This window comes from Protomyces lactucae-debilis, assembly GCF_002105105.1.
Source record: "Protomyces lactucae-debilis strain 12-1054 chromosome Unknown BCR37scaffold_13, whole genome shotgun sequence".
Lineage (NCBI taxonomy): Eukaryota > Fungi > Ascomycota > Taphrinomycetes > Taphrinales > Protomycetaceae > Protomyces > Protomyces lactucae-debilis.
The window spans coordinates 357,333-383,482 of record NW_024468005.1 but is presented as its reverse complement, the minus strand read 5'-3'; the positions used below and the strand labels follow the sequence as shown (position 1 = coordinate 383,482).

The 26,150-nt window shown below is 51.3% G+C and overlaps 13 protein-coding genes across 13 annotated transcripts; 7 read left to right on the top strand and 6 right to left on the bottom strand.

Moving 5' to 3' along the window:
* Window positions 1–805: 805 nt before the first annotated feature.
* BCR37DRAFT_359566 (uncharacterized protein) lies at window positions 806–2,274 on the bottom strand. The gene is made up of 2 exons (XM_040868218.1): window positions 2,005–2,274; window positions 806–1,965 (listed from the first exon to the last, which is right to left on the bottom strand). The coding sequence occupies exons 1-2, from the start codon at window positions 2,141–2,143 to the stop codon at window positions 881–883; spliced, it is 1,224 nt and encodes a 407-aa protein (XP_040724393.1). The 5' UTR covers window positions 2,144–2,274; the 3' UTR covers window positions 806–880.
* Window positions 2,275–2,493: 219 nt separating this feature from the next.
* On the top strand, window positions 2,494–9,599 carry BCR37DRAFT_393859 (PRP8 premRNA processing factor 8-like protein putative; the record flags this gene model as incomplete). Its single annotated transcript, XM_040871370.1, has 2 exons — window positions 2,494–2,779; window positions 2,821–9,599. The coding sequence occupies 2 exons, from the start codon at window positions 2,494–2,496 to the stop codon at window positions 9,597–9,599; spliced, it is 7,065 nt and encodes a 2,354-aa protein (XP_040724392.1).
* BCR37DRAFT_381185 (dienelactone hydrolase family-domain-containing protein) lies at window positions 9,562–10,818 on the bottom strand (the record flags this gene model as incomplete). The annotated part of the gene is made up of 1 exon (XM_040869637.1): window positions 9,562–10,818. A coding segment is annotated over one exon (1,129 nt), but the record flags the coding sequence as incomplete, so codon positions are not given.
* A 58-nt stretch (window positions 10,819–10,876) lies between these two features.
* On the bottom strand, window positions 10,877–13,459 carry BCR37DRAFT_349154 (WD40-repeat-containing domain protein; the record flags this gene model as incomplete). Its single annotated transcript, XM_040867904.1, has 3 exons — window positions 10,877–11,644; window positions 12,014–12,349; window positions 12,455–13,459. The coding sequence occupies 3 exons, from the start codon at window positions 13,457–13,459 to the stop codon at window positions 10,877–10,879; spliced, it is 2,109 nt and encodes a 702-aa protein (XP_040724390.1).
* A 492-nt stretch (window positions 13,460–13,951) lies between these two features.
* Window positions 13,952–15,037, bottom strand: BCR37DRAFT_388208 (uncharacterized protein; the record flags this gene model as incomplete). The annotated part of the gene is made up of 1 exon (XM_040870600.1): window positions 13,952–15,037. One exon carries the CDS (start codon window positions 15,035–15,037, stop codon window positions 13,952–13,954), a length of 1,086 nt encoding a protein of 361 aa, XP_040724389.1.
* Window positions 15,038–15,364: 327 nt separating this feature from the next.
* On the bottom strand, window positions 15,365–18,382 carry BCR37DRAFT_369444 (PA26 p53-induced protein-domain-containing protein; the record flags this gene model as incomplete). The annotated part of the gene is made up of 5 exons (XM_040868313.1): window positions 17,905–18,382; window positions 17,474–17,697; window positions 17,222–17,389; window positions 16,144–16,969; window positions 15,365–15,915 (listed from the first exon to the last, which is right to left on the bottom strand). Exons 1-5 carry the CDS (start codon window positions 18,119–18,121, stop codon window positions 15,365–15,367), a joined length of 1,986 nt encoding a protein of 661 aa, XP_040724388.1. The 5' UTR covers window positions 18,122–18,382.
* Window positions 18,383–18,787: 405 nt separating this feature from the next.
* On the top strand, window positions 18,788–19,180 carry BCR37DRAFT_337401 (NADH dehydrogenase 1 alpha subcomplex assembly factor 3; the record flags this gene model as incomplete). The annotated part of the gene is made up of 1 exon (XM_040867257.1): window positions 18,788–19,180. A coding segment is annotated over one exon (393 nt), but the record flags the coding sequence as incomplete, so codon positions are not given.
* A 32-nt stretch (window positions 19,181–19,212) lies between these two features.
* Window positions 19,213–21,074, top strand: BCR37DRAFT_381182 (tRNA synthetases class II core domain (F)-domain-containing protein). The gene has a single exon (XM_040869636.1). The coding sequence runs from the start codon at window positions 19,338–19,340 to the stop codon at window positions 20,835–20,837; it is 1,500 nt and encodes a 499-aa protein (XP_040724386.1). The 5' UTR covers window positions 19,213–19,337; the 3' UTR covers window positions 20,838–21,074.
* Window positions 21,075–21,311: 237 nt separating this feature from the next.
* Window positions 21,312–22,446, top strand: BCR37DRAFT_381179 (COPII-coated vesicle component Emp24). Its single transcript, XM_040869635.1, has 5 exons — window positions 21,312–21,514; window positions 21,570–21,766; window positions 21,819–22,002; window positions 22,054–22,146; window positions 22,186–22,446. Exons 1-5 carry the CDS (start codon window positions 21,430–21,432, stop codon window positions 22,215–22,217), a joined length of 591 nt encoding a protein of 196 aa, XP_040724385.1. The 5' UTR covers window positions 21,312–21,429; the 3' UTR covers window positions 22,218–22,446.
* BCR37DRAFT_403106 (adenine phosphoribosyltransferase) lies at window positions 22,428–22,979 on the top strand (the record flags this gene model as incomplete). Its single annotated transcript, XM_040871970.1, has 1 exon — window positions 22,428–22,979. One exon carries the CDS (start codon window positions 22,428–22,430, stop codon window positions 22,977–22,979), a length of 552 nt encoding a protein of 183 aa, XP_040724384.1.
* Window positions 22,980–23,087: 108 nt separating this feature from the next.
* BCR37DRAFT_381177 (Endoribonuclease L-PSP-domain-containing protein) lies at window positions 23,088–23,822 on the top strand (the record flags this gene model as incomplete). The annotated part of the gene is made up of 3 exons (XM_040869634.1): window positions 23,088–23,376; window positions 23,429–23,556; window positions 23,610–23,822. The coding sequence occupies 3 exons, from the start codon at window positions 23,091–23,093 to the stop codon at window positions 23,724–23,726; spliced, it is 531 nt and encodes a 176-aa protein (XP_040724383.1). The 3' UTR covers window positions 23,727–23,822.
* Window positions 23,540–24,309, bottom strand: BCR37DRAFT_381176 (uncharacterized protein). Its single transcript, XM_040869633.1, has 2 exons — window positions 23,610–24,309; window positions 23,540–23,556 (listed from the first exon to the last, which is right to left on the bottom strand). The coding sequence occupies exon 1, from the start codon at window positions 24,227–24,229 to the stop codon at window positions 23,813–23,815; it is 417 nt and encodes a 138-aa protein (XP_040724382.1). The 5' UTR covers window positions 24,230–24,309; the 3' UTR covers window positions 23,540–23,556; window positions 23,610–23,812.
* A 438-nt stretch (window positions 24,310–24,747) lies between these two features.
* Window positions 24,748–25,356, top strand: BCR37DRAFT_393849 (uncharacterized protein; the record flags this gene model as incomplete). Its single annotated transcript, XM_040871369.1, has 2 exons — window positions 24,748–25,036; window positions 25,097–25,356. 2 exons carry the CDS (start codon window positions 24,748–24,750, stop codon window positions 25,354–25,356), a joined length of 549 nt encoding a protein of 182 aa, XP_040724381.1.
* Window positions 25,357–26,150: the final 794 nt, after the last annotated feature.

Here is a 26,150-nt window from a genome sequence, read left to right as displayed (position 1 = left end):
CACTGGGTCAACGGCAGCGACTCTGGGCACGGCTGCCAGTGCTGCTTTTGCAGTCTTGTCCTGAGAAGCTCGTTGTGAGTCTACCTTAGGCGCTGACGACGGATTGCTGCCAAATTCATTTTGGCCGGCCACGGGTGACTGGCCCTGCTTGGCTTGCTTTCCTTGCCGGATGAAGTTCTTTAGGTTCTGGTATTAGCTGAATCCTGCACGAGCATGACCAGCTCACCTCAATCATAGGCATGGCTGTGGATGTTTTTGTTTTCTGTTGCCGTTACTGAGTCGTATCGCTGTACGCTGATTTCTCTGTCGTAATGTTGCAGATGCGTTTGCCTGAGGGAGCACAAATAGACAGTGATAAGGTCGGCTTCTGCAGACAATAATCCCAGTGTGTGATCTGGGATGCGATAAGTCTGGATGGTCAATAGATGAAGCCAAAGAGACTAGCCGGGGAGCGACAAGTAGATGCGGGTTTGTAAGCCCTGAATTTGATAGTAGACGAAGTGCGCGCTCCGTTGTGGTCCGCAGCAATGATATGTGGATATGCGCCTTGAGCAATAGTGCAGTGCAATCAGTGTTCCTGGAAGACAAGGAAGAGAAGAGGAGAGGAAGGGAGGATGGTGGTCGTGGCTGTCGGAGGGATGATGTAGTTTGCGCATTCCCGCTGGAGAGAAAGAAGAGCGAGCGAGCGAGAGCCATGACGCAACCCGGCATCTGGGCGCCGACACCGAAGCCGCGGTTTGACATGACGACCAGCAGTGAAAGTAGCAGTAGCAGTGGCCGTAGTAGGCTAGTAGCAGCAGGGCTCAGTTCCATCATCGATCATCATATCGTTCATCATCCTACTTCTAATGTCTAATGCTGTGCCGAAAAGAAGGCCATCTCAATAATCCCTCGTCTTGCGTAGGCGGCTCTTCACAGACACCCAACGCTTCAATCCCTGCTCAGCCTGTCGCCCACGAACAGTCCTGCGGCCCAAATGCAATGCACCAAGAGTCAGCGGCACAATGAAACTCACAATCTTGATGATCCACCAGACTGTATTGTGCACAAAGGGGATGGCCTGGTATTTGAATGTCCACCGTCTGCCTTCACTGTCCCAACGAGCCGTCAATAGCCCAACATTGCCGTGATACTGTCCCATAACTGATCGCACAGTGACCTCTTCAACGACTTGCTCATTGAGTGTCTTTGCCGTTGCAAAGGCCTGAGCATTCCACTTGCTTCCAAACCAAGTGCCTTGTCCGTCTCGCGCTTTGCTGTGAAACGTATGACAGCCTTCATGATCATGACCCGTCAAGACAATACCCCCTGCATGACCAATAGCTCGGTCAAGGAGGGCCGCTGTTGATTCTGGTGACAGATGATTTTGTGCCTTCAGCAGTACTCGTGGAAATTGGTAGTACTCCATGCGAGGCTCATCAACGCAAAGACCCAAGTCCTTGTACAAGGGCACATGAGCCAGCAGTATTGTAGCAGCAGCATCATTTGGCAAGGTTTGCAAAAACGCATGCGTTTGCTCTCGACTTGGCTCATCCTCGGCAGGCCCGTCCAAGTGTAAGTCGTTGATACCAACAAACCGCACAGGGTCTGCACCATCAGGCAGCTCTGTCGATGGTAATGTATAGACGTAATTGGACGGACCAAACTTGTCATGCCAACGATTCAAACGATGGCGCGTCATCTCTCCAGCATAGCCAATGTCATGGTTGCCGCTGATGTTAAAGACCACATCAGATGGCTTGAAGCGTAAGAAGCGTGCCTCCATGCGCTTGGCACGCCGACGAAATTCTGCATCATCGATCCACTGTGAAGATAAGTGATCACCGAGGACAACAGTCTGCGTTGGACGAGCGAAAAAGGCTGTCACTCGATGAATGTGGCCTAGGTAGTGGTCGTTGCCCCAGATATCGAGTGCCCCTCTCCAACCCATTCTTGCAATCTTGGAGTCTCCCTCGAGGTGTGGATCTGTACATCAGCTTTGCACAGCTCAATCTGACGCCGTACCAGTCAAAATCAGTACTCTGATCGGGGGTCTTCCAAAAGGCGATAAGTAGGAAGCACCTCGCAGCACAGGGTAGCAGTAGAGAAAGACATTCAGTAGCACGACAATCACAGCAATGATCTTTGCAAGTTTATCGGCCATTGCATAGGGCTCAGCTTTGATCTTGGTCTACAGTTCAAAGCTCTTTACAGCAACAACATAGGCAGTGCCAGTTTAGAGGGAAGCACTTGAGCAGCACTCAAAAGTACATTGAGTTCTACACTTTGTTTTGCCTGCCACACGTGCTAGAATTCTACTTTCCAGGCGCGACAATTTGTGCAACAACCAGCAGCTGGCAGCAACCACGCCACAAGACTCGTCGGCCGTGCTTGGTCAGTAATCGGCCTGCTTGTCCTTCCTGTGGCAGTAGGAGCTGGGATCCTTCTGAATTGCTAAGCCCCAAGAGACTGCCTTGATTGCACGGGAACTGGGCAAGAGCGACGACGAAACAGATGCCGCCAAAACGCGCTGCACCACCGCCTCCTCCACCTGCAGCCAGTAAAGGAGCGGCGAGGCCACCTCCTCCGCCTCCACCTCCTGTTCAAGCGATTATCGATGAAGAACGTGCTGCCAAATTGGATGAAAAGCAACGCAAATGGCTTCGCCTACAAAAGCAAAAGTTCAACAAGCAGCGCAAGCTCGGCTTCATCGAGACACAAAAGGCTGATTTACCGCCGGAACACTTGCGACAGATTATGCGCATGCACGGTGATATGAGTAGCAAAAAGTTCAGGGCCGGTATGTGGATTTTGAGTCGTTCGAGTTGTGCTAATAGACAGACAAACGATCCTACCTTGGCGCGTTGAAGTACATGCCGCATGCAGTACTCAAGCTACTCGAAAACATGCCCATGCCATGGGAAGATGTGCGCGAAGTGCCGGTGCTCTATCATATTACCGGCGCCATCACGTTCGTCAATGAGGTGCCGCGTGTCATCGAGCCCCTCTATATTGCCCAATGGGCAACCATGTGGGTCATGATGCGACGAGAAAAGCGGGATCGAAGACATATGAGGCGTATCCGACTACCACCTTTCGATGACGAGGAAGCACCACTGCTTGAGCAGGTCCCGGAAATGGCAGAGCTCGAGCCGCCTGAACCTATCCAAATGGAATTTGACCCAGAGGAAGATGCTGCTGTTGCAGAATGGTTCTACGACCATAAAGCCCTTGCTGACACGCCCAACACCAATGGCCCAAGCTATAAAACCTGGAACCTCAACCTCGACCAGATGGCTGCTCTCTATCGCTACTCGCACCAGCTCTTGTCCGATTTGACTGACAAAAATTACTTTTACTTGTTTGATAAGAAGTCATTCTTTACAGCGAAAGCACTCAACATGTCGATACCGGGTGGGCCTAAGTTCGAGCCTCTCTACAAGGACACGGCAGAGTCGAGAGACGAAGATTGGAATGAGTTCAATGACGTCTTTAAAATCATCTTTCGACATCCCCTGCGGACAGAGTACAAGGTGGCCTTTCCCTTCATGTACAATTCCTTGCCTCGGTCCGTCCACGTCAGCTGGTACCACGAGCCAAGCAGCATGTACATCAAGGCTGAGGATCCCGAGCTTCCAGCATTCTACTACGACCCTGTCATCAACCCCATCAGGCGACTTAAACCTGCCAACGAACTTTCGCCCCATGAACTCGACATCTTCAATGAGGATGGCGAGGATGATTTCAAGCTGCCAAAGACAGTCAAGCCATTCTTGAATGCTTGTCCCTTGCACAACGAGATGACTGCCTCAGCTATTGCGCTTTGGTGGGCTCCTTATCCTTTCAATCAGCGCAGTGGCAAGACGGTGCGTGCGCAAGATGTTGCGCTCGTCAAGCAATGGTATCTTGAGCATTGTCCACCAGGTCAGCCTATCAAAGTGCGCGTCTCCTACCAAAAACTTTTGAAGAATTACGTGATTAATTCTCTTCATGAGAGAAAGCCAAAGGCACATCTGAACAAATCACTCTACAAGCAGCTGAAAGCTACAAAGTACTTTCAGAGCACAACGATTGATTGGGTTGAAGCTGGGCTGCAGCTCATTCGTCAAGGCTACAATATGCTCAATCTCTTGATTCATCGCAAGGGTCTCACGTATCTGCACTTGGACTACAATATGAACTTGAAGCCCGTCAAGACACTGACAACGAAAGAGCGGAAAAAGTCACGATTTGGAAGTGCCTTCCACCTCATTCGTGAAATCTTGCGTCTGACAAAGCTTCTTGTTGATTCACAAGTACAGTATCGCCTCGGCAATATCGACTCATTCCAACTTGCAGATGGTATTCACTACATCTTCAACCACGTTGGGCAACTGACCGGTATGTACCGCTACAAGTACAAACTCATGCGTCAGATCCGTGCGTGCAAGGATCTCAAGCATTTGATTTACTATCGTTTCAATACTGGACCTGTCGGCAAAGGCCCTGGCTGCGGTTTCTGGGGACCTGCATGGCGTGTTTGGCTCTTTTTCCTACGTGGTATCACACCACTCCTTGAGCGCTGGCTCTCCAATTTGCTCGCGCGTCAATTTGAAGGACGGCACGGAAAAGGGGTGGCCAAAACCGTCACAAAGCAACGTGTTGAGTCCAATTATGATTTGGAGCTTCGTGCATCTATCATGAACGACATCCTCGACATGATGCCGGAAGGTGTCAAGGCAAATAAGACCAAAACTATCTTGCAGCACTTGTCAGAGGCCTGGCGTTGCTGGAAAGCCGGTGTCGGCTGGCGAGTGCCTGGTCTCCCTATCCAGGTCGAATCCATCATCTTGCGATATGTCAAGGCCAAGGCCGATTACTGGGTCTCGGTAGCTCACTACAATCGAGAGCGTATCCGAAGAGGTGCCACAGTGGACAAGACTGTTGCCAAAAAGAACTTGGGCCGATTGACGCGCCTGTTTCTCAAGTCTGAGCAAGAGCGGCAAAATAATTACCTCAAGGATGGACCGTATGTGTCAGCAGAGGAAGCTGTGGCGATCTACACAACAACGGTTCACTGGCTAGAGTCACGGCGCTTCCAGCCTATCCCATTCCCTCCGCTCAACTACAAGCACGACACAAAGCTGCTCATCTTGGCCCTCGAGCGACTCAAGGAGTCGTACAGCGTGCAGGGTCGTCTCAATCAGTCGCAGCGAGAAGAACTTGCCCTTATTGAGCAGGCTTATGATAACCCGCATGAGTGTCTCTCTCGGATTAAGCGACTTTTGCTCACCCAGCGGTCATTTAAGGAAGCGGGCATCGAATTCATGGACAACTACAGCCATCTCACGCCAGTCTACGATATTGAGCCCCTCGAGAAGATTACCGATGCCTACCTCGACCAGTACTTGTGGTATGAGGCTGACAAGCGCCATCTTTTCCCGTCATGGATCAAGCCATCAGATTCAGAGCCACCGCCCTTGCTTGCGTACAAGTGGTGCCAGGGAATCAACAATCTGAGTGACATCTGGGACACATCAGATGGCAGTTCTGTGGTGATGCTGGAAACGAGCTTCTCCAAGATGTATGAAAAGATTGATTTGACATTGTTGAGCAGACTGACAGGGCTCATCATGGACGCCAATTTGAGCGCATACTGTACTGCCAAGAACAACATTGTCCTGACTTACAAAGACATGAGCCATACCAATTCGTACGGACTGATTCGCGGATTACAATTCAGCTCGTTCATTGTCCAGTACTACGGCTTGATTCTCGACATACTTATGCTCGGTCTGCACCGCGCCACGGAGATTGCTGGACCGCCAAACATGCCGAATGACTTCTTGCAGTTCAAGGATCGCGCTACCGAGACACGACATCCTATTCGGCTGTACACGCGATATATCGACAAGATCCACGTTGTCTTCAAATTTGGACCCGAGGATTCGCGGGATTTGATTCAAAGATATCTGTCGGAGTCTCCAGACCCAAATTTTGAGTCTGTCGTCGGCTATCACAATAAATCCTGTTGGCCAAGAGATTGTCGTATGCGTCTGATGAAGCGTGATGTTCACTTGGGTCGAGCAGTCTTCTGGGACATGAAGTCACGGCTGCCACGCTCGCTCACCACACTCGAGTGGGATGAGTCTTTCGTTTCAGTCTACTCGCGAGACAACCCAAACCTGCTATTCTCCATGTGCGGCTTCGAGGTTCGAATCTTGCCAAAGATCCGCAACCAGAATGAAGAATTCAGCTTGAAAGATGGCGTCTGGAGTCTTGTCAACGATGATACGAAAGAACGGACCGCGCAAGCTTTCCTCCGCGTCAGCGAGGCCGATCAACAAAAATTCAACAACCGCATTCGCCAGATTCTCATGTCGTCTGGATCAACGACATTTACCAAGATCGCCAACAAATGGAACACCGCGCTCATCTCTCTCCTCACTTACTATCGAGAGGCAGTCATCACAACACCTGAGCTGCTTGATATCCTGGTCAAATGTGAGACCAAGATTCAGACTCGAGTCAAGATTGGTCTCAATTCTAAGATGCCAATTCGATTCCCTCCTGCTGTGTTTTACAGTCCAAAAGAGGTCGGTGGATTAGGCATGCTATCGATGGGTCATATCCTGATTCCGCAGTCAGATTTGCGATGGTCATCCCAGACAGATGCTGGCGGCATTACGCATTTCCGTTCCGGCATGTCTCATGACAGTGAGCAGCACATACCAGCTCTTTATCGCTACATTCAGCCTTGGGAGTCTGAGTTCAAGGACTCGCAGCGCGTTTGGGCCGAGTATGCGCAGAGACGACAAGAAGCAAATGCGCAAAATAGACGTCTGACATTGGAGGATCTCGAAGATTCATGGGATCGCGGTTTGCCACGAATCAACACCCTATTTCAAAAGGATCGCCACACCTTGGCATACGACAAGGGCTGGCGTGTACGCACGGACTTCAAACAATATCAGCTACTGCGCAACAATCCGTTCTGGTGGACGAGCGCTCGGCATGATGGAAAGCTCTGGCAGCTCAACAATTACCGTACAGACATGATTCAAGCACTGGGTGGTGTCGAAGGTATTTTGGAACATACAATGTTCAAAGCGACCTACTTCCCATCATGGGAAGGTCTCTTTTGGGAGAAAGCGTCCGGCTTTGAAGACTCGATGAAGTACAAGAAGCTCACCAATGCGCAGCGGTCGGGTCTCAACCAAATCCCCAATCGTCGATTCACCCTGTGGTGGTCGCCCACTATCAATCGTGCCAATGTCTACGTCGGATTCCAGGTTCAGCTCGACTTGACGGGTATCATGATGCATGGCAAGATTCCAACACTCAAAATTTCGCTGATTCAGATTTTTCGTTCTCACTTGTGGCAGAAGATCCACGAATCAGTCATCATTGACTTGTGTCAAGTATTTGACCAGGAACTTGAAGCGCTGCAGATTGAGCAAGTACAAAAAGAGGCGATCCACCCGCGAAAGTCCTACAAGATGAACAGTTCTTGTGCGGACATTACACTCTTTGCAACACACAAGTGGAATACATCAAAGCCATCGTTGATCAGCGACAATCGCGAAGTCCTCGACGGAACTGCCACCAATAAATTTTGGATCGATGTACAGCTTCGCTTCGGCGATTACGACAGTCACGACATCGAGCGTTACACTCGAGCCAAGTATCTGGATTACACGACTGACTCACAGAGTATCTATCCGTCTCCAAACGGTCTAATGATTGGCATTGATCTTGCCTATAACTTGTGGTCGGGCTTTGGCCAATTCTTCCCAGGTCTCAAGCCATTGATGCAGCAAGCAATGGGAAAGATCATGAAGGCCAACCCTGCCCTTTATGTCTTACGAGAGCGTGTCCGCAAGGGATTGCAGCTCTATTCTTCAGAACCGGCAGAGGCGTACCTCAACAGTCAGAATTATTCTGAGCTCTTCTCTAACTCGACAATGTGGTTTGTGGATGACACCAATGTTTATCGTGTAACGATCCACAAGACCTTCGAGGGTAACTTGACTACGAAGCCCATCAACGGAGCCATCTTTATCCTGAATCCTCGGTCCGGGCAGCTCTTCCTCAAAATCATTCACACAAGCGTATGGGCTGGACAGAAACGTTTGGGTCAGCTTGCCAAGTGGAAGACCGCCGAAGAAGTTGCGGCACTGATTCGCTCGTTGCCAGTTGAGGAACAGCCCAAGCAGCTCATTGTCACGCGCAAGGGTATGTTGGATCCTCTTGAAGTCCATCTTCTTGACTTCCCGAATGTCACGATTAAGGGATCAGAGCTGCAACTACCGTTCCAAGCTGCCCTCAAAATTGAAAAGTTCGGAGACATGATTCTGAAGGCGACTGAGCCCCAGATGGTCTTGTTCAACATGTATGACGACTGGCTTAAGTCTATCAGTTCATACACCGCCTTCTCTCGGCTTGTACTGTTGCTTCGTGGCTTGCATGTCAATTTGGACAAAACGAAGCTCATTCTCCGACCATCAAGGGAAATTGTCACGCTTGAGCATCACATCTGGCCAAACCTGACAGATGATCAATGGGTTGATGTCGAGTTGCAATTAAGTGATCTTATCCTAGCAGACTATGGCAAAAAGAATGGCGTCAACGTCGCAAGTCTAACGCAGACTGAAATCAGGGACATCATTCTGGGAGCAGAAATTTCAGCTCCTTCCGCTCAGCGACAGGAGGTCGCCAAGGTCGAGGCTGGTCGGGAAGCTGCTCAGCTCACCGCAACGACTCATTCGACTACCAACATTCACGGAGATGAGATCATCACGACCACGACATCTGCTTATGAGCAAGCTCGAATCCAGTCCAAAACAGAGTGGCGAACGCGTGCAATTGCCACTACTAACTTGCATCAGCGCACAAAAAACATTTATGTTGACTCTGATGATATCAAGGAGGATGCGCCTTTCACCTATATCTTGCCAAAGAATCTGCTCAAGAAGTTCATCACGATCGCTGATATGCGCACTCAGATTGCAGGCTATCTGTACGGGGCGTCGCCACCTGACAACCCAGCTGTCAAAGAAATTCAATGTATTGCTATGGTACCTCAACGCGGTTCGAATATGACGGTCGAGCTGCCAAACAAGCTCCCTGACAATGAGATGCTTATGAAGGGGCTGGAGCCACTTGGCTGGATCCATACACAGGACCGTGAATTCAGACATCTTACGTCCAATGATGCAACTGTTCATGCGAAGCAGTTAGCAATGCACAAGTCGTCGTGGGACCACAAGACCATCAGCATGACCGTCAGTTTTACGCCTGGCTCAGTGTCTGTTGGTGCATATCACCTGACTGAGCAGGGTCGTGAATGGGGTGTCAAGAATCAGGACATGGGAGGCAGTGCAATGGGCTATGACGCGGCGTCCATGGCAGAGAAGGCACAAGTGCTATTGTCCGACCGCATTATTGGCTTCTTCCTCGTGCCTGAAGAAGATCGCTGGAATTACCATTTCAACGGAGCAAGCTGGACGCCTGGCATGTCCTACAATGTCAAGCTCGACACGCCCCTTGGCTTCTTTGATGCTGAGCATCGTGTGATTCACTTCCAGCAGCTGGATGAGACGGCGCCACAAGACACTGATCGTGAGGACTTGTTCGCATGAGAGTATTAAGACGCGATGCATGCTATCCACGCTACGTAGCCAGCTATCTGTAAATGAGCATTTGCAACCATGTTCAATTCGTCACCAACACTAATCGTACAGCGTGTCCTTCAAAAATGTAATCGTCCTTGCCAAGGCATCCCTTGACGCAGCCGCGGCCCCCTTCTTGCTTGGATGGAAGCGTGTGCAAAAGCCATGCTCTGTGGTGGGATATGTCACAAACTGGCTCTCAAAATACTTGTCAGCGAGCGCCTTTTGCGCAGCCACCTTCTCTTCTGATGTAAATGTGCGGTCTGTATCGGCACAGAGCCATAGTGTTGGTGTCTGGATGCCTGCGACCTCGTCTGGCTCAAGGAAACTTGGACAAGACACGACTGAGCAGCGCACACGACCTGCTGCGTTGGCAATGACACTGTATCGTCCTCCAAAGCAGTATCCAACGCAGGCGACACCAAGCCGCGGCCGGATATTCTCTTCAACGTAATCTAGAATGCGCGCACAGATGGGCGCAGTTTGTGCCTTGTTGTGTACTTTGCACCATTCGCCAAATTGCGCTGCTGCGCTAGGTAGTCCAAAATCAAGCTGATCACCCGCATAGAGGTCTGGCATAATGACGAGGAAGCCAGCATCGGCAATCTCGTCGCAAATAAGCCGTGTATTGGTGAATTTATAGCCAAACAAATCAGGAAACACAATCACACATGAGCTGTCATGTTTCCTTCCAATCATATACACTTGCGTGCCATTTAAAGTCGTCTCGATACCGCGCGGCTCGGTGCCTTCGCTAAAGGGGCCTGCGGAGAAGTTGGATGCGTGGCTGTAATTCTGGATGACGGGCGCTTGTTGCTGCCGCATGTCGCGCCCAGTCGCTGCAGTAGAAGAGGAGGATGCGGTAATGGAGGACGCTTTGCTGGATGTGTTGGGCGCTATGTCTGCTCCGCTCTGCCTTTGTTGTGACGGCGAATCTGCCAGAAACTGCGCGGCCGACACCCTTGACGATGTTGCGCTGTCGTGATGAGCGCCTGCAACTTGCGCTGGTGCGCTGACGGACGCCATAGAGGGTGCGCTCTGCTTGCGGATGAGACTCGCGGTGGAGAGGCTGAAGCGGTGGTGCTTGTGCTTGTTGGCTGGTGCTGGTGCTGTTGTTGTCCTGGTGCGGCGACTGAAGCGAAACTTGCGACGCACAAAGGGGAACGAGCGCCAGCAGCGACACCACATGACAGACGGAGGATACAGCACACGATTGAGATTAGTATGGTCGAGCTAGGCTATGTAGATCACGAGCTGACGGAGGCGATATATTTAGAGCCCCGGCATTTGCACTGGCAATTCGGGGCCACACAATATCCGGCCATATCTTCATCCAGGTCAAGTGCTGCTTTGCATGCTGCATGCGAGGCATGACTGCATGAATGACACCAGGACGCATGACCCCGTATCACCTGTTGACAAATGATACAGACAGCCGTGTTGCTACACCGAACACACGACCACATGGAGTCCTCTGCCGCCGCAGCAGGAACGCTACTATCTTCGCCAGAAGGGTTGCGCTCCCGAACCAGGGGTGCTTGCTTGTGGCAGCGGGCGCAGCTCAAGTAGATCGTCGTATCACCCTCAGCAAAGGCACGCACCATGGCTGAAGAGGTCGTCTTGATCAGTTTAGCCGCCTGTACAAAAAGGCGTTGCCGTTGAAGTAGCTCTAAATAGCAGTAATGCCATTCATCGACCAGGGGTTCTTCAGTCGCCACTTTGTCTTGAAGGACAAGCGTCATCGTGGAGCACATCTGGACATCGCCAAACTCTCGATAATATGACAAGAGCCGTGTAGCGAGTTGCTTCAGTGCCCAGGGTCGGTCGTCGGCCTGATCAGGGGTCAAGCTCGAACGTGGCTGTGAAGTCGCCAGAGGTTTCAAGGTGGCACCGCTTCCTTCTGTTTCTCTGGCCATTGGCGTCATGACCCCAGTCGAGACAGCATCTGATTGAACACTTTCAGTGGATGATTCAAAACTGCCGAAGTGACCCAAATTGCGATAGTTGGTGGCAGCCTCTCCCCATGCATTTGTGTCTGAAGCACTCGAGCCAAACGAGTCCGGTGCAATCTGAGGCGAAACAGACTCCGGGAGGGAAGTCGCTTCGCTGTCCAACGATGCACCCTGTCGTGTGGACTCCAATATTTCATTGGGTGGTAGGGTCGTCGAAGAACGTTGGGAAACGCTCGACCCGTCAAGCGACATAGCCGTGAGAGGTCGACCTGGAAGCGCCGATATAGCGAGTGACAGTGGGGATGCCAGGACAGCTTGTGCATCTTGATACTTTGGCATGATGAAAGAGTTTGCCGGTGAATTTGCACGGACTGTAGATAGCCCGGACTCTGATAAGCCCGGGTTTCGGAGCCGTTCGAGGTGTTTATGTACCAGATAGTCTTTGTGAATGTGGGATGATCCTGTGCTGTTCTTCTTGGCTTGCACTTGCGCGTGCCGCTCTCGACGCTGTTGCTGTGTCAAAGCCAGCTTGATGAGACTCCAAGACTTTTCAATCTGATCTTGCTGTGCTCTTTTCGCAACCTGCGCGTTGTGTAAGCAGCTAGCAATCGGATCATGGGAAGAGATGTCGTAGTTGATAGCCAGATACCGGAACAGTTCCACCTGGTCGTCTTCTGGCTCGATGGTGGCGAAAGACTGGACTGGCTCGTAAGCCAGCTCGTCAGCATCAAATTTGGGCCCAGTGTCGGACCGCACAAGCTTTTGTCGCTTCTCTGCAGTGGACGTATCTGCTTGATTACGCAGTTGCTGGTCAACCGCCTTGTCGATTTGCTCGAGTCGAACTTTGTCTGATCGTCTACTGCCCAATGTGACGGCGATGTCATTGTTACCATTCCAGCTAAAAGAATAGTGCGACAGATAATCAACAGGCGCGGCTCCGGTGTACACTGCATGCTGATGGATGTGACGATCTTTTGAACATGTCAGTAAGGTATTGTCATCGCGCCATACAATTCCAGTCGCGGCTGCGCTGTGTGTTTCAAAAACTCGGCTGGCGAGGTATGGCCGTCTCAGGTTCCACAGACGAACCACATTCTCCATACTAAATGAGCAAGAGGCAATATCGAAGCTCTTTCGAACATCCCCTGGCCGCCAAGCCACACGAGATACGGGAGCCAGCGTATGTATGGATGCCACCGGCTTACGTTGGTTGCTGCTGCCAATATCCCAAACTTTGATAACTTTATCACGTCCACCGGTAGCGACATGTCGTCCATCAGCGTGCCAATCCACTGCTAGGGCCAGGCCTTGATGAGCATTCAATTTGCGTTCATACATTGATGGCTGTCGCAAATCCCATTTTTGCAATGTCCCATTATCAAACACAGCAGCGAGTTCAAGCGCATTCGATGCATTGAATTGCACATCGCGAACCGCTTCAGCTCTACCTTTCAGCGTAAATCGAGTGCCATGTTCACGGTCTCGCAGGTCCCAGAGTTTCATGCTCCCATCTTGAGAAGCTGATAGCAGCCAGCTGCCGTTACCGGGATTGAAGGAGAGCCGGTTGACTGCCCGTGAGTGGCCGTTGATGACACGGTCCATTCGCCTGCTCGACTCATGCTCCGCATGCCATATGACGATAGAGCCATTCGTTGTTGCAATCGCAAGCATCTTTGCAGTGACATCCTTGCCCCACTTGACATCGTTTGATGAGTAGTTGAGGTTGACCTTTTGTGCGTCGCGCAGGTTGACTTCCTCTCGTATGCCGTCAGGATTTAGCGACACGATTTTGAGTAGCTCACGACCCGCCACAGCAGCTCTTGTTCCATCAGAACACAAATCAATCGCATTGATGGGTCCTTCCGCCTCATAAATCATATTTCCCGCGGTGGCAGGCGAGCGCAGCGTATCCCGGCCAATCTCACCAGATTGTTGGTCCTTGGTGGATCGAGCGGGACTTGTGCTCGGAGCACCATACTCGGAAGCAGACTTTGAATCACTACGTCTTGCTTGTTGTTCTAGTGCAGCTTGAGCGGACGCAGTCGCCGTATTGGGCCGTGATAAGATGCGAGCATAGCGAAAGACGGACGAGGATGATTTTCGTTCGTTGCTCATAGTCTATTTACAGCATTCAAGCAAATCCAAGTCATGGGTGAGTAGACAGAGCTCTTCTTGGTTGATCTTGGTAGCGGCTAGCCACGAGCCAAGGATATTTCTTTCGTCGCGATCGACTCCGTGGTCGCCGCAAGAGTGGAGCACAATCTATGGTATTCAGATGGCATGTCTTCGTCCTTGTCATCTGGGCAGTTTGAAGCATACTTGGGCTTTGATGTAAAATACTATGACGAGGCCGGCTGAGCCGACTCATTTTCATTGAACAGATTGAGTCTTTGGAGGAACCAGCCGAAGACGCCGAAGAATCGGATCATGCAAAATTGATGATAGTGGTCTATCAACGTAGCCCCTCAGATGACAACCTTTGATGAGAATATCAGCTTTTTGCAGTAAGCTTTCAAGAGCATGGATCCTAGGAGGATTACAAGGTATTGCCAGTCGATTAGCAGCAACCTCTCGCTTCAAGTCGCGATACAACCTCCACGTCTTCAAGAGGAACCAGTTGCCCTTCACGTCAGATGCCTTCACAATGACAGGCCCAGGTATATGGTCTAGGAGCTGCCAGAGCCAACATCGCGTAGAAGAGCCGTCGCATCGTGGCAAAGTGCATTCGGGGCATAGCTTGCGCCTTTTCTCCAGTGGTTGCCATGTTGGTGCTATGGCCACTTTGGGAACCAAGTTTGCAGTATGTGCTTGGAGCGCGGAAGGCATAGCTTGGGTTGCTTCATGAACACCGGGCTGCCATTGCACAAGCTGGCCTCCAGCGTATTTTGGCGCAGCTTCGGTCAAGGTAGCAGACAGAGACTTGACAGCGATATCTCTTGTTTCATCAGAACACGAAGAAAAATCAAATACGGCAGGACCATCGCTGCTGAGGATCACAGGTGATTTCATTGAAGCAGTGCTAGCCAGATTGAGACACTCAAACACCAAATAGGAGGTGTTGGGAAACGCAGGTGCGAATTCATCTACTGATGTGTCGTCGGTCGTGAGAGGCTGGTTGAAAGTAGGTAACGATGACAGTGGCAGTGGCGTAACGAGTGGTGAGCATCCAAGACACAGTTGCTGCAATTGCATATTGAGGCGGTTGCACTGTTCAGTCAACACCTGATATAGGCAAATCGAGCGCTGACGCTTTTCTGCCAAGTTTGCGTAGTTATGAACGCATAGTTCCATTTCTGGATCCTTGCCTACCTCTTGCACTCGATGGTATAATTCTTGCATTCGTAGACCGATCTTCTGTATCTCTAGATGAAGGATCTCTTGAGCAAGCTTTGAACGAGCATATGCTTGATTTAGCTTGTAGTGTTCCTCTCCCAAAATGTGTATGGACGCGCCCATCGCCCTGGACGACTCTAGCACCCTGTCCAGTATTCACTCAAAATCTAGTCAGCGACATGGTTTTCTAGCAAAGCGATTTCAGGGATGTTGGGGAAAACATCCTTTGAGCTACATTTTGCTTCAATGGTTGAGCTTCGCAGGAGGTCGTAGCGCATGTGTTCACTCCAAGCAAGGTAGTATCTGACGGCATGTCCAATGCTCTTTGACAGGCTCCAATCTTTGGATGGTGGGGGATTGAATGTTCAGATGACGCAAATCATTCAACGCGTTTCGCTATGTGTGATACAGACTCGCTGCTCATGCGCCTTTCCCCCTCTCCAACCCACATCAATCACAATATCGGAAGGCATACAGTAAGCTGGCACTCAGCCGTGCATGCGATGCCAATAATGTCAACAAGACCTTTTCCGGGTCAGTCAACCCTTTCCCCACAGTCGCCCAATCATGACGACTGACAGCCACAGCATTGAAGCACACCTTCTTCAAAAATCGTCGAGCAGATTTGTTAAGCAGAAGGTTGACATCCTGATAGCGGTATCCGTCTTGATGCACTCCATAGAGGCGAAGCACAAAGTTCCAGACTGCTTCGCGCAAGGGTCGTTGGTCAACGGGCCCATGGCTGTCAGAGAACAAGAAACCCTCATCCATTTCACCAGCAGCTTCTTGAGCCTCCGTCAGTGTCTGCTCCAAGATCCTTTCCAGACCTGGTACGATCCTGCCGATCAATGGACAACAACGGTCTTCCCAGTTGAACTCCGATAAGTCCAAGATTGAATATTCGTCGGATGTGATGTCAAATGTCTCGTCTGAAATATCACCTTCTGGCCTGCAGTAGCGTGACATGTCTTCCAGGATTGGATTGACGGGTATCTTGGCCGCTTCAGCACCACCGTCCATGAGATCACGCACCTTGGACATGGGCGAGAGCACCGGCTGAGCGTTGGGTGAGACATCTCCGTCCGGACGCGGCCACACTCCTGGAGACCCGTGAGCAGGGGCAGAGGTAGAGAGCATCGACTCATCACCAAGATCATCAATGCCACAACGCACAAAATCGTCTCGCACTGAGTAGTCGCGAATTTCTCTGATTGCCGTTTGTGGCCGACTGCTTGAATTTTCTTCACTTTGCTGGTTTTGATGTTGGCCACCGACGCTGAGGCGTCGCTTCCTCAATAGACTAGGCATAGACTCGCCCTCGCTTCCATTGCTCAACCGACGACTAAAGTCCACGACTGTCGGGATAGCCATCATGCTAGTGAGGGTTGTCTTGGAAGCGTACGCATGCGGACTTGTCATGAAGAGCGGCACGACATTCAACCCATCTCGCTGTTCTCCAAGATCCAGTGTATGTTGATTCCTTGTCGCTTTTCTGATGCACGCGCCACCAAAAGTGTCCGGCTCAGGCACAACGCCGCAACCGAGCACAAATCGAGCCTGCGAATGAACAACCGTCAAGATGCACATAGCCTGGCACAGCTCGCCCATAGTCCACTGATCAGATGTATGGACCGCATCTTTGGATCTGCCCAGCAAATCTTGGATATGCGCTCTTGTCGTCTTCCAAGGTTGATGCGCCAAGATGGAGTTGACAATGGCTAGCTTTTGAACACGACGCGGTGCCTTATCGATCCCTTCGAGCCATTCAAGGTGTTCGCCAAGCTGCAGATACTTGTACGTATAGTAAGAGATGTGATATTGGCTTTTGGACTCAGCAGCGGCCATCAAGCACAGGTAGAGCCTGGTGACGCGTTGCAAGGGTGTACCGGTCTTGCGAATCAGCTCGTCATGCAGCATGATGGTCGTTTCGTAGAATCTTGGAAAGTACGACAAGATACGGCCGAGGTTGGTGATGCGACCACTTGCTTGGTAGCAGCTGATATGTAGTTGTCGCAACGACGGGCTCGCGCGGCGTTGTGTCTCGAAACCGCCCGCCTGTGAGGTTGTTCGTTTCCTGCCTAGTGCTGGTCGAGTCAATGAGGACGGACTAGCAATGTCCATTGAGAAGCGCGCACGGCGTCCACCGACTGGGCCGAGCAAGATATTGTCAATGTCAGAAGCATTGGGTGCATGCGTTTGTCTCTTGTTGGGAATGCGTCCCGAGATTGGTATAGGGTCAATCGAGTCAAACACTTGGCTGTCAAGAGAGCCGCTGTCTTGCAAGTGTCTATTTGTACTGGGCGATACAGCCGCAAGCGACGGGCTTTGTGCTGACCGACTGTCTAGTTGATCAGAAGGGCCATCGAGCTGACTGCTGTCGCTTTCTTCGGAGAGAAAGCTAGATGATAAGATTGCATGCGACCTACCGAGACTGCTCTTGACAGACTGACTGGCGATGGAGAAGCTACCAGGCCGCTCACTTGTCTTTTCATGCCCATACGCGACCGTTTCCTTGAGTGGAATTAGCCAAGATGGAGACTCACACACTGGCGACGGTACAGGCGCAGAGAGCTTTGACACGCGATAGAGAATGTAGCGACATTTGCGCCGTACATCTGCAAAGGGGCAATCGATGCTTGCGCGCAATATGAGGACCAGATAGGTTTTGAGAGCTTCTTGCAGGGCAATCTTATCAATTTTGGGCGAGTCACTTCGGGCCTCAGGTCCGTACATGCTGTAGTCTGCATACATGTTGTTTGAGAAGCCGTTAGGTGATGTAGAAACTGGAGGCTGTTCGGGTTCCGGCAAGTCAAAGTCCAGAGGGAGAGATAAGGAAGATGTGCTGGTCAAGACATGATCTCGATCAAGCGTATCTGTGAGCATCGGAACCAGTCCATCAGTTTGGACCTCCTCGTCGTTGTCGAGAGGAAAGAGACAGCCATCGACTAAAGAATCATGGCGAGCAATGGAGCCGCCTGCGTCTGGGTCACGTCCAAGGCCATTGAGACCCGATCGGCTGTCATATGCCAACCTGGTCCAAGACTCGACATTCGCGAGGAGTTGTGCTAGGGCCTGGGCACGGGTCTCGTAGCTATCCGATCTCAATTGTTCAAAGAGTGCGTTCCTGCGGCTGACTCGATAGTCGACGCTATTGACCTGCCATTCGTCCTTGTCGGTGTGATGCGGACGGTAGGTCGAGTAAGGCATTGACCTCACTGCTCACCGATGCTAGCTCAAGGAAGAGGCCGCCGTGATGGTGTGATATATAGAAGCCTGGCAAGGATAAAGGGCGAAAGTCGTGGGATGCTGATAAGGAGGCCCGTGTGTGATGCACTGAAGTTTGCCACGAATTGACAGAGCACTTGATTCCTTGAGTGCTTGTATGGACCTTGCTGCCTAATGCGTGGCTGTCCCGATGCCTGGCCGTACTTGCCCCGCGTTCGCCCCTGCGTGCTGTGTGGTGTCTTGTTTGCGTCGATGATGTCGTGTCTTGTGCTTCTCCCCACAGTGGCCCACACAGCAGCAGCGCATTTCCCAACTTTCCTTGCGCCTTGAGACTTCCCTCTTCCCTCTTTCCTCCCTTGGTCTACGCAGCTTCCTTCCCTCCCTTGCTGCTCACTAGAGCGTAAAAAGCACAAATACTCGTCGTTTCACTGTCTGATGACGTGCACACACATGCTCAGGCGCAGCATACTCAAATCAGCTTCTACAGCGCCATTGAGAAGCATCCTAATCGCTCCTATATACCAGCAGAGTCCCTCAAGACACCGACCAGCAGCTTACTCTCAGAATCGCTGCTTCTCTCTCTCCAGCCAACGTGCAAGCCAAAATAATGGCGGTTTGAAGCCTCGTCCAGATAATGCCTTCTTTGAGGATGTCCTCGCAGGCGGCCCAGCACCACCCGTGCAAGTCGATGCTGTCCTCAAAAATGGACGCGGCTTTCAACTCTCAACGGGCGTGGAGGTGGGTGAGGCTGTTTTCATCCTGAATGGTGAAGGCCTGCTATGGCGGCCACACGTCAAGATTGACAAGAAGAACATCATGACGATTGACTTGGAGGCCTTTGGCATCTTGGATGTGTGTGCAGTGAAGCCTGACATGCTCATCCTGGGGACTGGCCTACGGAATGAATTTGTGAGTAGCACTGTACGGGATCACTTGCACAGCATGGGGATCCAGGTGGACACGATGGATACACGGAACGCGGCGAGTACGTTTAATGTGCTTGCTGCAGAAGGCAGATCTATTGCCTGTGCACTCTTGCCTGCCTAGTCATATGAGTATACACACAGTATAGTGAATGAGTCAAGGGAATGGCTCAATGTGACTGTGTCGCTTTCCTCTCACGTGTCCATTTTTATCTGGAAGCAGCCAGAGCAGCGATCATAAAGGCATCAACCTGTCTGTCGCTTAGCCAAACGCCATGGCATCCTTGCAGGAGACAATCCTGCAGACGCTCGACAAGGATGGCGAGATACAGGATACCCGTGCGTTGAGTGAAAACCAGACTGAAGTCGGCTCTGTCTTGCGCTCGCTTGAATCTAAAGAAATGGTCGTCTTCAAGCAGCTCGAGACTGATCGCTGGGTCTTGTCGAAAGAAGGGCAAGGTATTGCTGAGAAGGGCAGTTATGAGGCTCTATTGTTTGAGGCTGTTCAGAAGGCAGTGGGTGGACTGAGCATCAGCGATGTCACCACTGTGCTTGGCAAGGACGGCAAGATTGGACAGCAAAATGCGCTCAAGAAGAAGTGGATCTCTATCAACAAGGAGACAAAGACGCTTGAGCCACTGGTGGAAAGTATTACAGATACAACACGACGGGATTTGCAGCAAGTGGCAGAATCAGGCACCTTGGCTGATGCTGCAACACTGGCAGACCTCAAAAAGCGCAAACTAATTGACCGGACAAAACTCATCTCCTACCGTGTGAGCAAAGGCCCGCAGTTCTCACTGACGGTGCAAAAGCTAGAGACAGACTTGACGTCTGAGATGGTCGCATCTGGTGCGTGGAAACAGGCGCAATTCAAAAAATACAACTTCAATGCGGCAGGTGCTCCTGTTCGTGGTGGTGCCTTGCATCCGCTCCTCAAAGTACGTGAAGAGTTTCGCAACATTTTCTTTGAGCTGGGTTTCCAAGAAATGGCCACCAACAACTTTGTCGAGAGTTCCTTTTGGAACTTTGATGCGTTGTACGTACCGCAGCAACATCCGGCAAGAGACTTGCAGGATACATTCTACATCAAGGGTCCAGCACGGACAACGACATTCCCAGATGCAGCGTATGTCGAGCGCGTCAAGACAGTGCATCAAGATGGTGCGCACGGCAGTATTGGCTACAGATATCCCTGGGTCTTGAATGAAGCATCCAAGCTCGTTTTGCGCACGCACACCACAGCCATTTCAACGGCAATGCTGTATAAACTTGCCAACCAACCCGGCGGTTTCAAGCCAGCCAAGTACTTCTCCATTGACCGCGTCTTTCGAAATGAAGCAGTCGATGCCACGCATCTTGCAGAGTTCCATCAAGTCGAAGGTGTCATTGCAGACCGCAACTTGACACTTGGTGATTTGATTGGTTTCATGGAACAATTCTTTGCCAAGATGGGTGTTCACAATCTACGCTTCAAGCCAGCCTACAATCCTTACACAGAGCCATCCATGGAAATCTTTTCCTACCACGAGGGCCTCAAGAAGTGGGTTGAGATTGGTAATTCAGGCATGTTCCGTCCAGAAATGCTGGAACCGATGGGATTGCCCAAGGATGTGCGTGTACATGGCTGGGGTTTGTCGTTGGAGAGACCGACTATGATTAAGTATGGCATTGACAATATCCGCGAGTTGTTGGGTCACAAGTGTGATTTGGACATGATTGAGTCGAATGCTGCTGTGCGGCTGGATAAGGGCAGCATCTCGGCGCGTGGCTGAGGGGCGGTTGCTCATTGAAGAAGCCAGCCTCATGAAGACCCTTCAGCAGCGATGTGGTCTGCTACGCGGTTTGAAATCCGACGAATGACCTCTTCCTGTGCAGAGACGCCGAGATCAAGCGAGACGAAGCACTGCCGTTTGTGTTTTCGCGCTATATTATCAGCATCTATTGCGTTTACCATTTAGAAGTCAAGCACCTAGCAATGTAGCAAGTCTATCTGAACGATCATCTGAGCCCATATTTGTGATGCGGGTCTTGAGCAGTGCAGCAGTCGGGGATGGAGCGGGCATGGCTACAGTCGTGGCACCTAGCTTTGAGGTTCCTGTCGATGCCCAGAGCATGAAGCTTGTAGAGGGATAGAGAAATGTGAGTTGGAGATGTATAGCGGGCAATGTAGCATCTTGTGGCAGTGTCTCTTGGATGACTTGCATCTCTGTCATTTTGTCAAGTCTAGCAGCTAGACTACTGAGCTAGTGAATTGCAGTTGTTGCAAGTAGTCCAAGTGAGTTCGTTTCAAAGTTCCAAGTCGCGTCCAGCTGCTCCAGCAACGGATTGGACACGCAAACCACCACACAAAACACAGACAGAGCCATGCTGCGTGTCTGGGCACTGCTCTTGAGCTCACTGCTTCTTTTGGTCCATGGCCATTCATTGACTTTGCATCCACACAATCGAGGTACGTATTCCCCCTGCTCCTGCTCTTTGCAAAAGTCCTCAAGCCAACATCACAGAATGCTTCCATGAAGAGCTCAAGCAAGGCGACCATATGGTTGTATCCTTCCAAGCAGACCTCGGCGGCGATATGATGATCAACTTTTGGATGTCAGATCCACATGGTAATATGCTGAATAGTCAGCCTCGTGCGAGTATGGGCGAACATTCATTTGAAGCGACACAAGCTGGCAAGTATACTTATTGCTTCCTCAACGTACGTCTCCTTGATCTATGTATCAAGTGAGAGCACGGACTAATGCTGGTAGGAAGGCAATGACGGCGCAACAAAGGAGATGAGTTTCAATGTGCACGGTGTGGTGTATGTTTCTGGCGACGACCCAGACCACCAGGACCCACTTGAGAAGCAGATCAGGGAGTTGTCTGAGTTGGTGGCACAAGTCAAAGACGAGCAGGAGTACATGGTCATTCGCGAGCGCGTCCACCGCGACAGTACGTCCAATTCACTGAGTCTTTCTCTGAATTGATTTGCTAACGAGACAGCCTCTGAGAGTACAAATACACGCGTCAAGTGGTGGTCTATTGGCCAGACTATTTTGCTGATTGTCGTCTGCCTCTTCCAGGTGGTCTATCTGAGTATGGCCCTCTTCTCTTTGCAATGCATACTAACTCTAGAACGCTTCTTTGAGGTGAAGCAGCGCCTGTAGGCCCCCTCCCTGGGTATCTGCTGTCGATAGCAGGTCAATCCATACCTATCCACTGCCCAAACTGTCGCTGTAGTTGAACTTTCGTCTCACGGATTTTTATCTCTCGGCGATGAGCGACAATCAAGGAGAAGAGCAATAGTACTAGTCTAGTAGCTACTGTTGCTGCAACCTTGGCAAGCTCAAGATAGAAGCGACTAGATACTTTATCAAATGAGCGCATCAGATATCGAGTTCCTGCGCAGCCAGCTCCGGCAATACCCAGACTTCCCGCAAAAGGGTATCTTATTTGAAGATATCCTCCCCCTCTTCAAGTCACCCAAGGCCTTCAAGCTCCTTGTGCACTCTCTCGCCAAGCACATCAAGGAGACACACGGCCAAGTCGATGTCATTGTGGGTTTGGATGCACGCGGCTTCCTCTTTGGACCGACCTTGGCGCTTGAGCTCGACGCTGCTTTTGTACCGGTCAGGAAACTCGGCAAGCTACCAGGCCAGTGCGTAACGGCAGAGTACATCAAGGAGTACGGCAAGGATATCTTTGCCATGCAGGAAGATGCCATTTCACAAGACCAAAGAGTTATTATTGTGGATGATATTATCGCAACGGGAGGCAGCGCTGGTGCAGCTGGTAAGCTGGTCAAGATGGTGGGCGGCAAGACAATGGAGTATGTGTTTTTGCTGGAGCTGGACTTCTTGAAGGGAAGGGATCAGTTGGATGCGCCGGTGTTTACGCTGCTCAAGAGTCAAGAGACGAAGCAGCTATAGATGCTGGCATGGTGAGTCCTGGTCAAGCAGGGATACCCATGGCCATGGACGCCGTCTGCTACGAGACACACACAGAGCTAGACACATAGACAGCAGATGAAGGCAGCAGGCATGCAGGCCCTCTCAAGGCGACTCCATCCCTTGCCTTCCTTACACAGATACTCCGTCCACGCCCCAGCATATGCACTTGGTTGTGCTCGACTGCCGACCTCGACCTCCACCCACATCCTCACTCGACACGCAAGCACCACAATGTCCTCAACAGGCTGGGAACCCGTCAAGACCTCGGCTGAATGTGCACCAGCTGCAGGCCCGTACTCAGCAGCTGTCAAAGCCAATGGCATGATCTTTTGCTCTGGCCAGATCCCCGCTGATCAAGACGGCAACCTCTGCCAAGGTACGTACAGCTGATAATACGATAGATTGGGGATGCGAGTCTAACGGAGTAGGCGATATTCAGGCATGCACAAAGCAAGTCATCGCAAACCTCGACAATGTCCTCAAATCAGCTGGCTCATCCCTCGAAAAGGTTGTCAAGGTCAACATCTTCCTCGCCAGCATGGATGACTTTGCAAAGGTAATTGAGATGCTTAGATGTGCTCTGGAATATGATCGCTAATGCTTGAATAGATGAATGAAGTGTACAGCGCCATGCTGCCAGACCCAAAGCCTGCACGATCGTGTGTCGCTGTCAAGACATTGCCAAAGAACGTGTCTGTTGAGATTGAATGCATTGCATTGCAGTGAGTCTGCGATTCAAGACCGCTTGGCGTCAAGTTGACTTCATATACCATGCCGTAGATGTTGACGAATCAAGTCATGCTGATCGCTTCTCATCCACGCCTGCCTGGACTCTGACTACGTTCGCGACTCCTTTCCCTGCGTGACGACTTTGGCCGTCCCTCCGTCTCTTTCTCTCTGACCTCTACAGGCGGCTGCACAAAGGCAAAGTCAGCTTGCAGCGTTTGTCCCAACAATTTGAGTTCTTGCCTCTTTGCTTGTTCGATACACGCCTCTGCCTCTTGCCGTTTCGCATACTCACACAGTGCATAGCCCTTGACGTAGCCTGTCCGTCTATCCAAGTTGAGTTGCAGGTTGCGCACGGGACCAAAGTCAGCAAGAAGATCTTGTAGGTCTTCCTCGGCAGCTTCTTCATGGACATTGGTGAGTGCTACGACCCAGCCTTCGATGGACTCTGCAGGCTGGCGCGTCGAGGAAGAGGCCGCGTCGACTTCCATAGCATCCACCATGATCCCTGGCGCTGTTCTCAGTTGATGTCTGTCTAGATAGATCTGTGGGCGTCGCAGTCGCGAACTCCACTTGACCAGCCTACGCCAGCGGAGTTGAGCTTGCTCTCTGCTCTCTCGCGCTTTGATGGAATACGATTCAGCTTGCAATGAGGATCAAGCTGATGCCTTCATGCTGCTGGCTATGAAACTGCAATAGGTGACCCTCGTCACTTGAAGGCTTGAATCTGCTCTATAATCATCCTCAGCTAGCATGAACTACCTCTCCTTCTGCATTGAATATATCTCGAGGCCCTGAAGCCCAGCAGAGACTCACGCATCTCATCTACCCAGGCCGGCGTCTACATGTCCGTCCATCCGATGCGCTTTGATAGATGCGGATCGCCAACTGACGTTAACGGGTAGCTTGCGGCCCGAGAGCGCGACGGTCCGACGGATGGCAACATCCTTCTGAGGCACCTCGCGTCATTTCTGCGTTCCTTCAATACTTTGGTCAAGAATCGACCTTGACACCCATTTGGATGCTTGTGGGGAAACAGGTGGAGAAGATTCTTGGTGCAGCATTCGGTTGGTCGACGCTATCGTGCGCTGCTGATGAACGCGTGGAGAAGATTCTTGGTGCAGCATTCGGTTGGTCGACGCTATCGTGCGCTGCTGATGAACGCGTGGAGAAGATTCTTGGTGCAGCATTCGGTTGGTCGACGCTATCGTGCGCTGCTGATGAACGCGTGGATGCCATGTCTAATCCAGCGCAACACGAACAAGAAGTTCAACGCAAGATTCGCCATGCCGAGCGGCGAGCGCGAAGGCGTCACCAGTATTGAAGTTCCTCCCAATGAAAGAAGGCTCTTCAGCTCGCTACAAAGCTAGGCGCAGAAACCGTCACATTTGGTGTTGAAGCGAGTTCATTCAGGAGCGGCCTCAATCAACATGGCATGAAGATGCGCTTGCTCGAGAGATCCTACAATGCCATCTCGAAGCCATTCAAGCTGCAGCAAAAGTCAGAGTTTCGCAGGAAGCTGGGAGCGACGGATGACCCTGTCTACATTTGTTATCCAAAGGGCAAAATGGGAGCTAGCGCCATTCGTGCCATCATGCGATTCTTGTCGGATGATCCAGACAACAAGTAGTGTGTGTAAGACAGGTCAATGCTGATGTTTCATGAGTGCTAATGCATGCTAATTCTTGTGTACGTGATTATCGCCAGGCGCCCGCTCCACCAGATGATGCGCGTCCTGCTTTGCCGAGCCCACTACCGGCCGACGCTAGGGATTGTCGAGCAGCCGGCTGACTGAGAGACGACGCAGATCGACCAGATGGAAGGTGATTCTCCTTGTTTTGCAATTTTGCAACGTCACCTTCGACGCTGCTGCTACTGGCGCTGCCGGGCATACCGGCCTCTGGCATCATGGTCGATAAGTTGGCCAAAGCCAAGCTTGACAAGGATGATTTGAGTGGTTTGGCGTTTAATTCCTTCGACATGGAAGCCGATGCTGAACGATGGTGTGATGAGGCGGACGAAGGGCGCGTATACTCCTTGATGGGACGAACAGGAGGCTGCATGAGACCATCATGGCTCTCGTTGGCGTCTATTTGCTTCAGTGCACCTGGATCAGAAGCAAAGTTTGAAGGACGTGCAGCACGAGACACACCGCCTCCTTCCGTTCGACTGCGCTTGTGGCCAGGCGGTGACGCAACTGGCACCAGACTACGTCGCTTGGACAAAAAGTCCGGCTTCATTCTCGCGCTCCCGCCACCAGCTGCAGTACTAGCCATAGTACCAGCTGTGCTTTCTCGCAATGGAGACCCTTCACCATAACTGCCAAAGGACGTTTCTTCATTCTCACCCCAGCGTACACTCTTCTTCACACCACTTGCCTTCTTCTTGGGAAAGACAGTTTGTGGTTTCGATGATGTACGGACA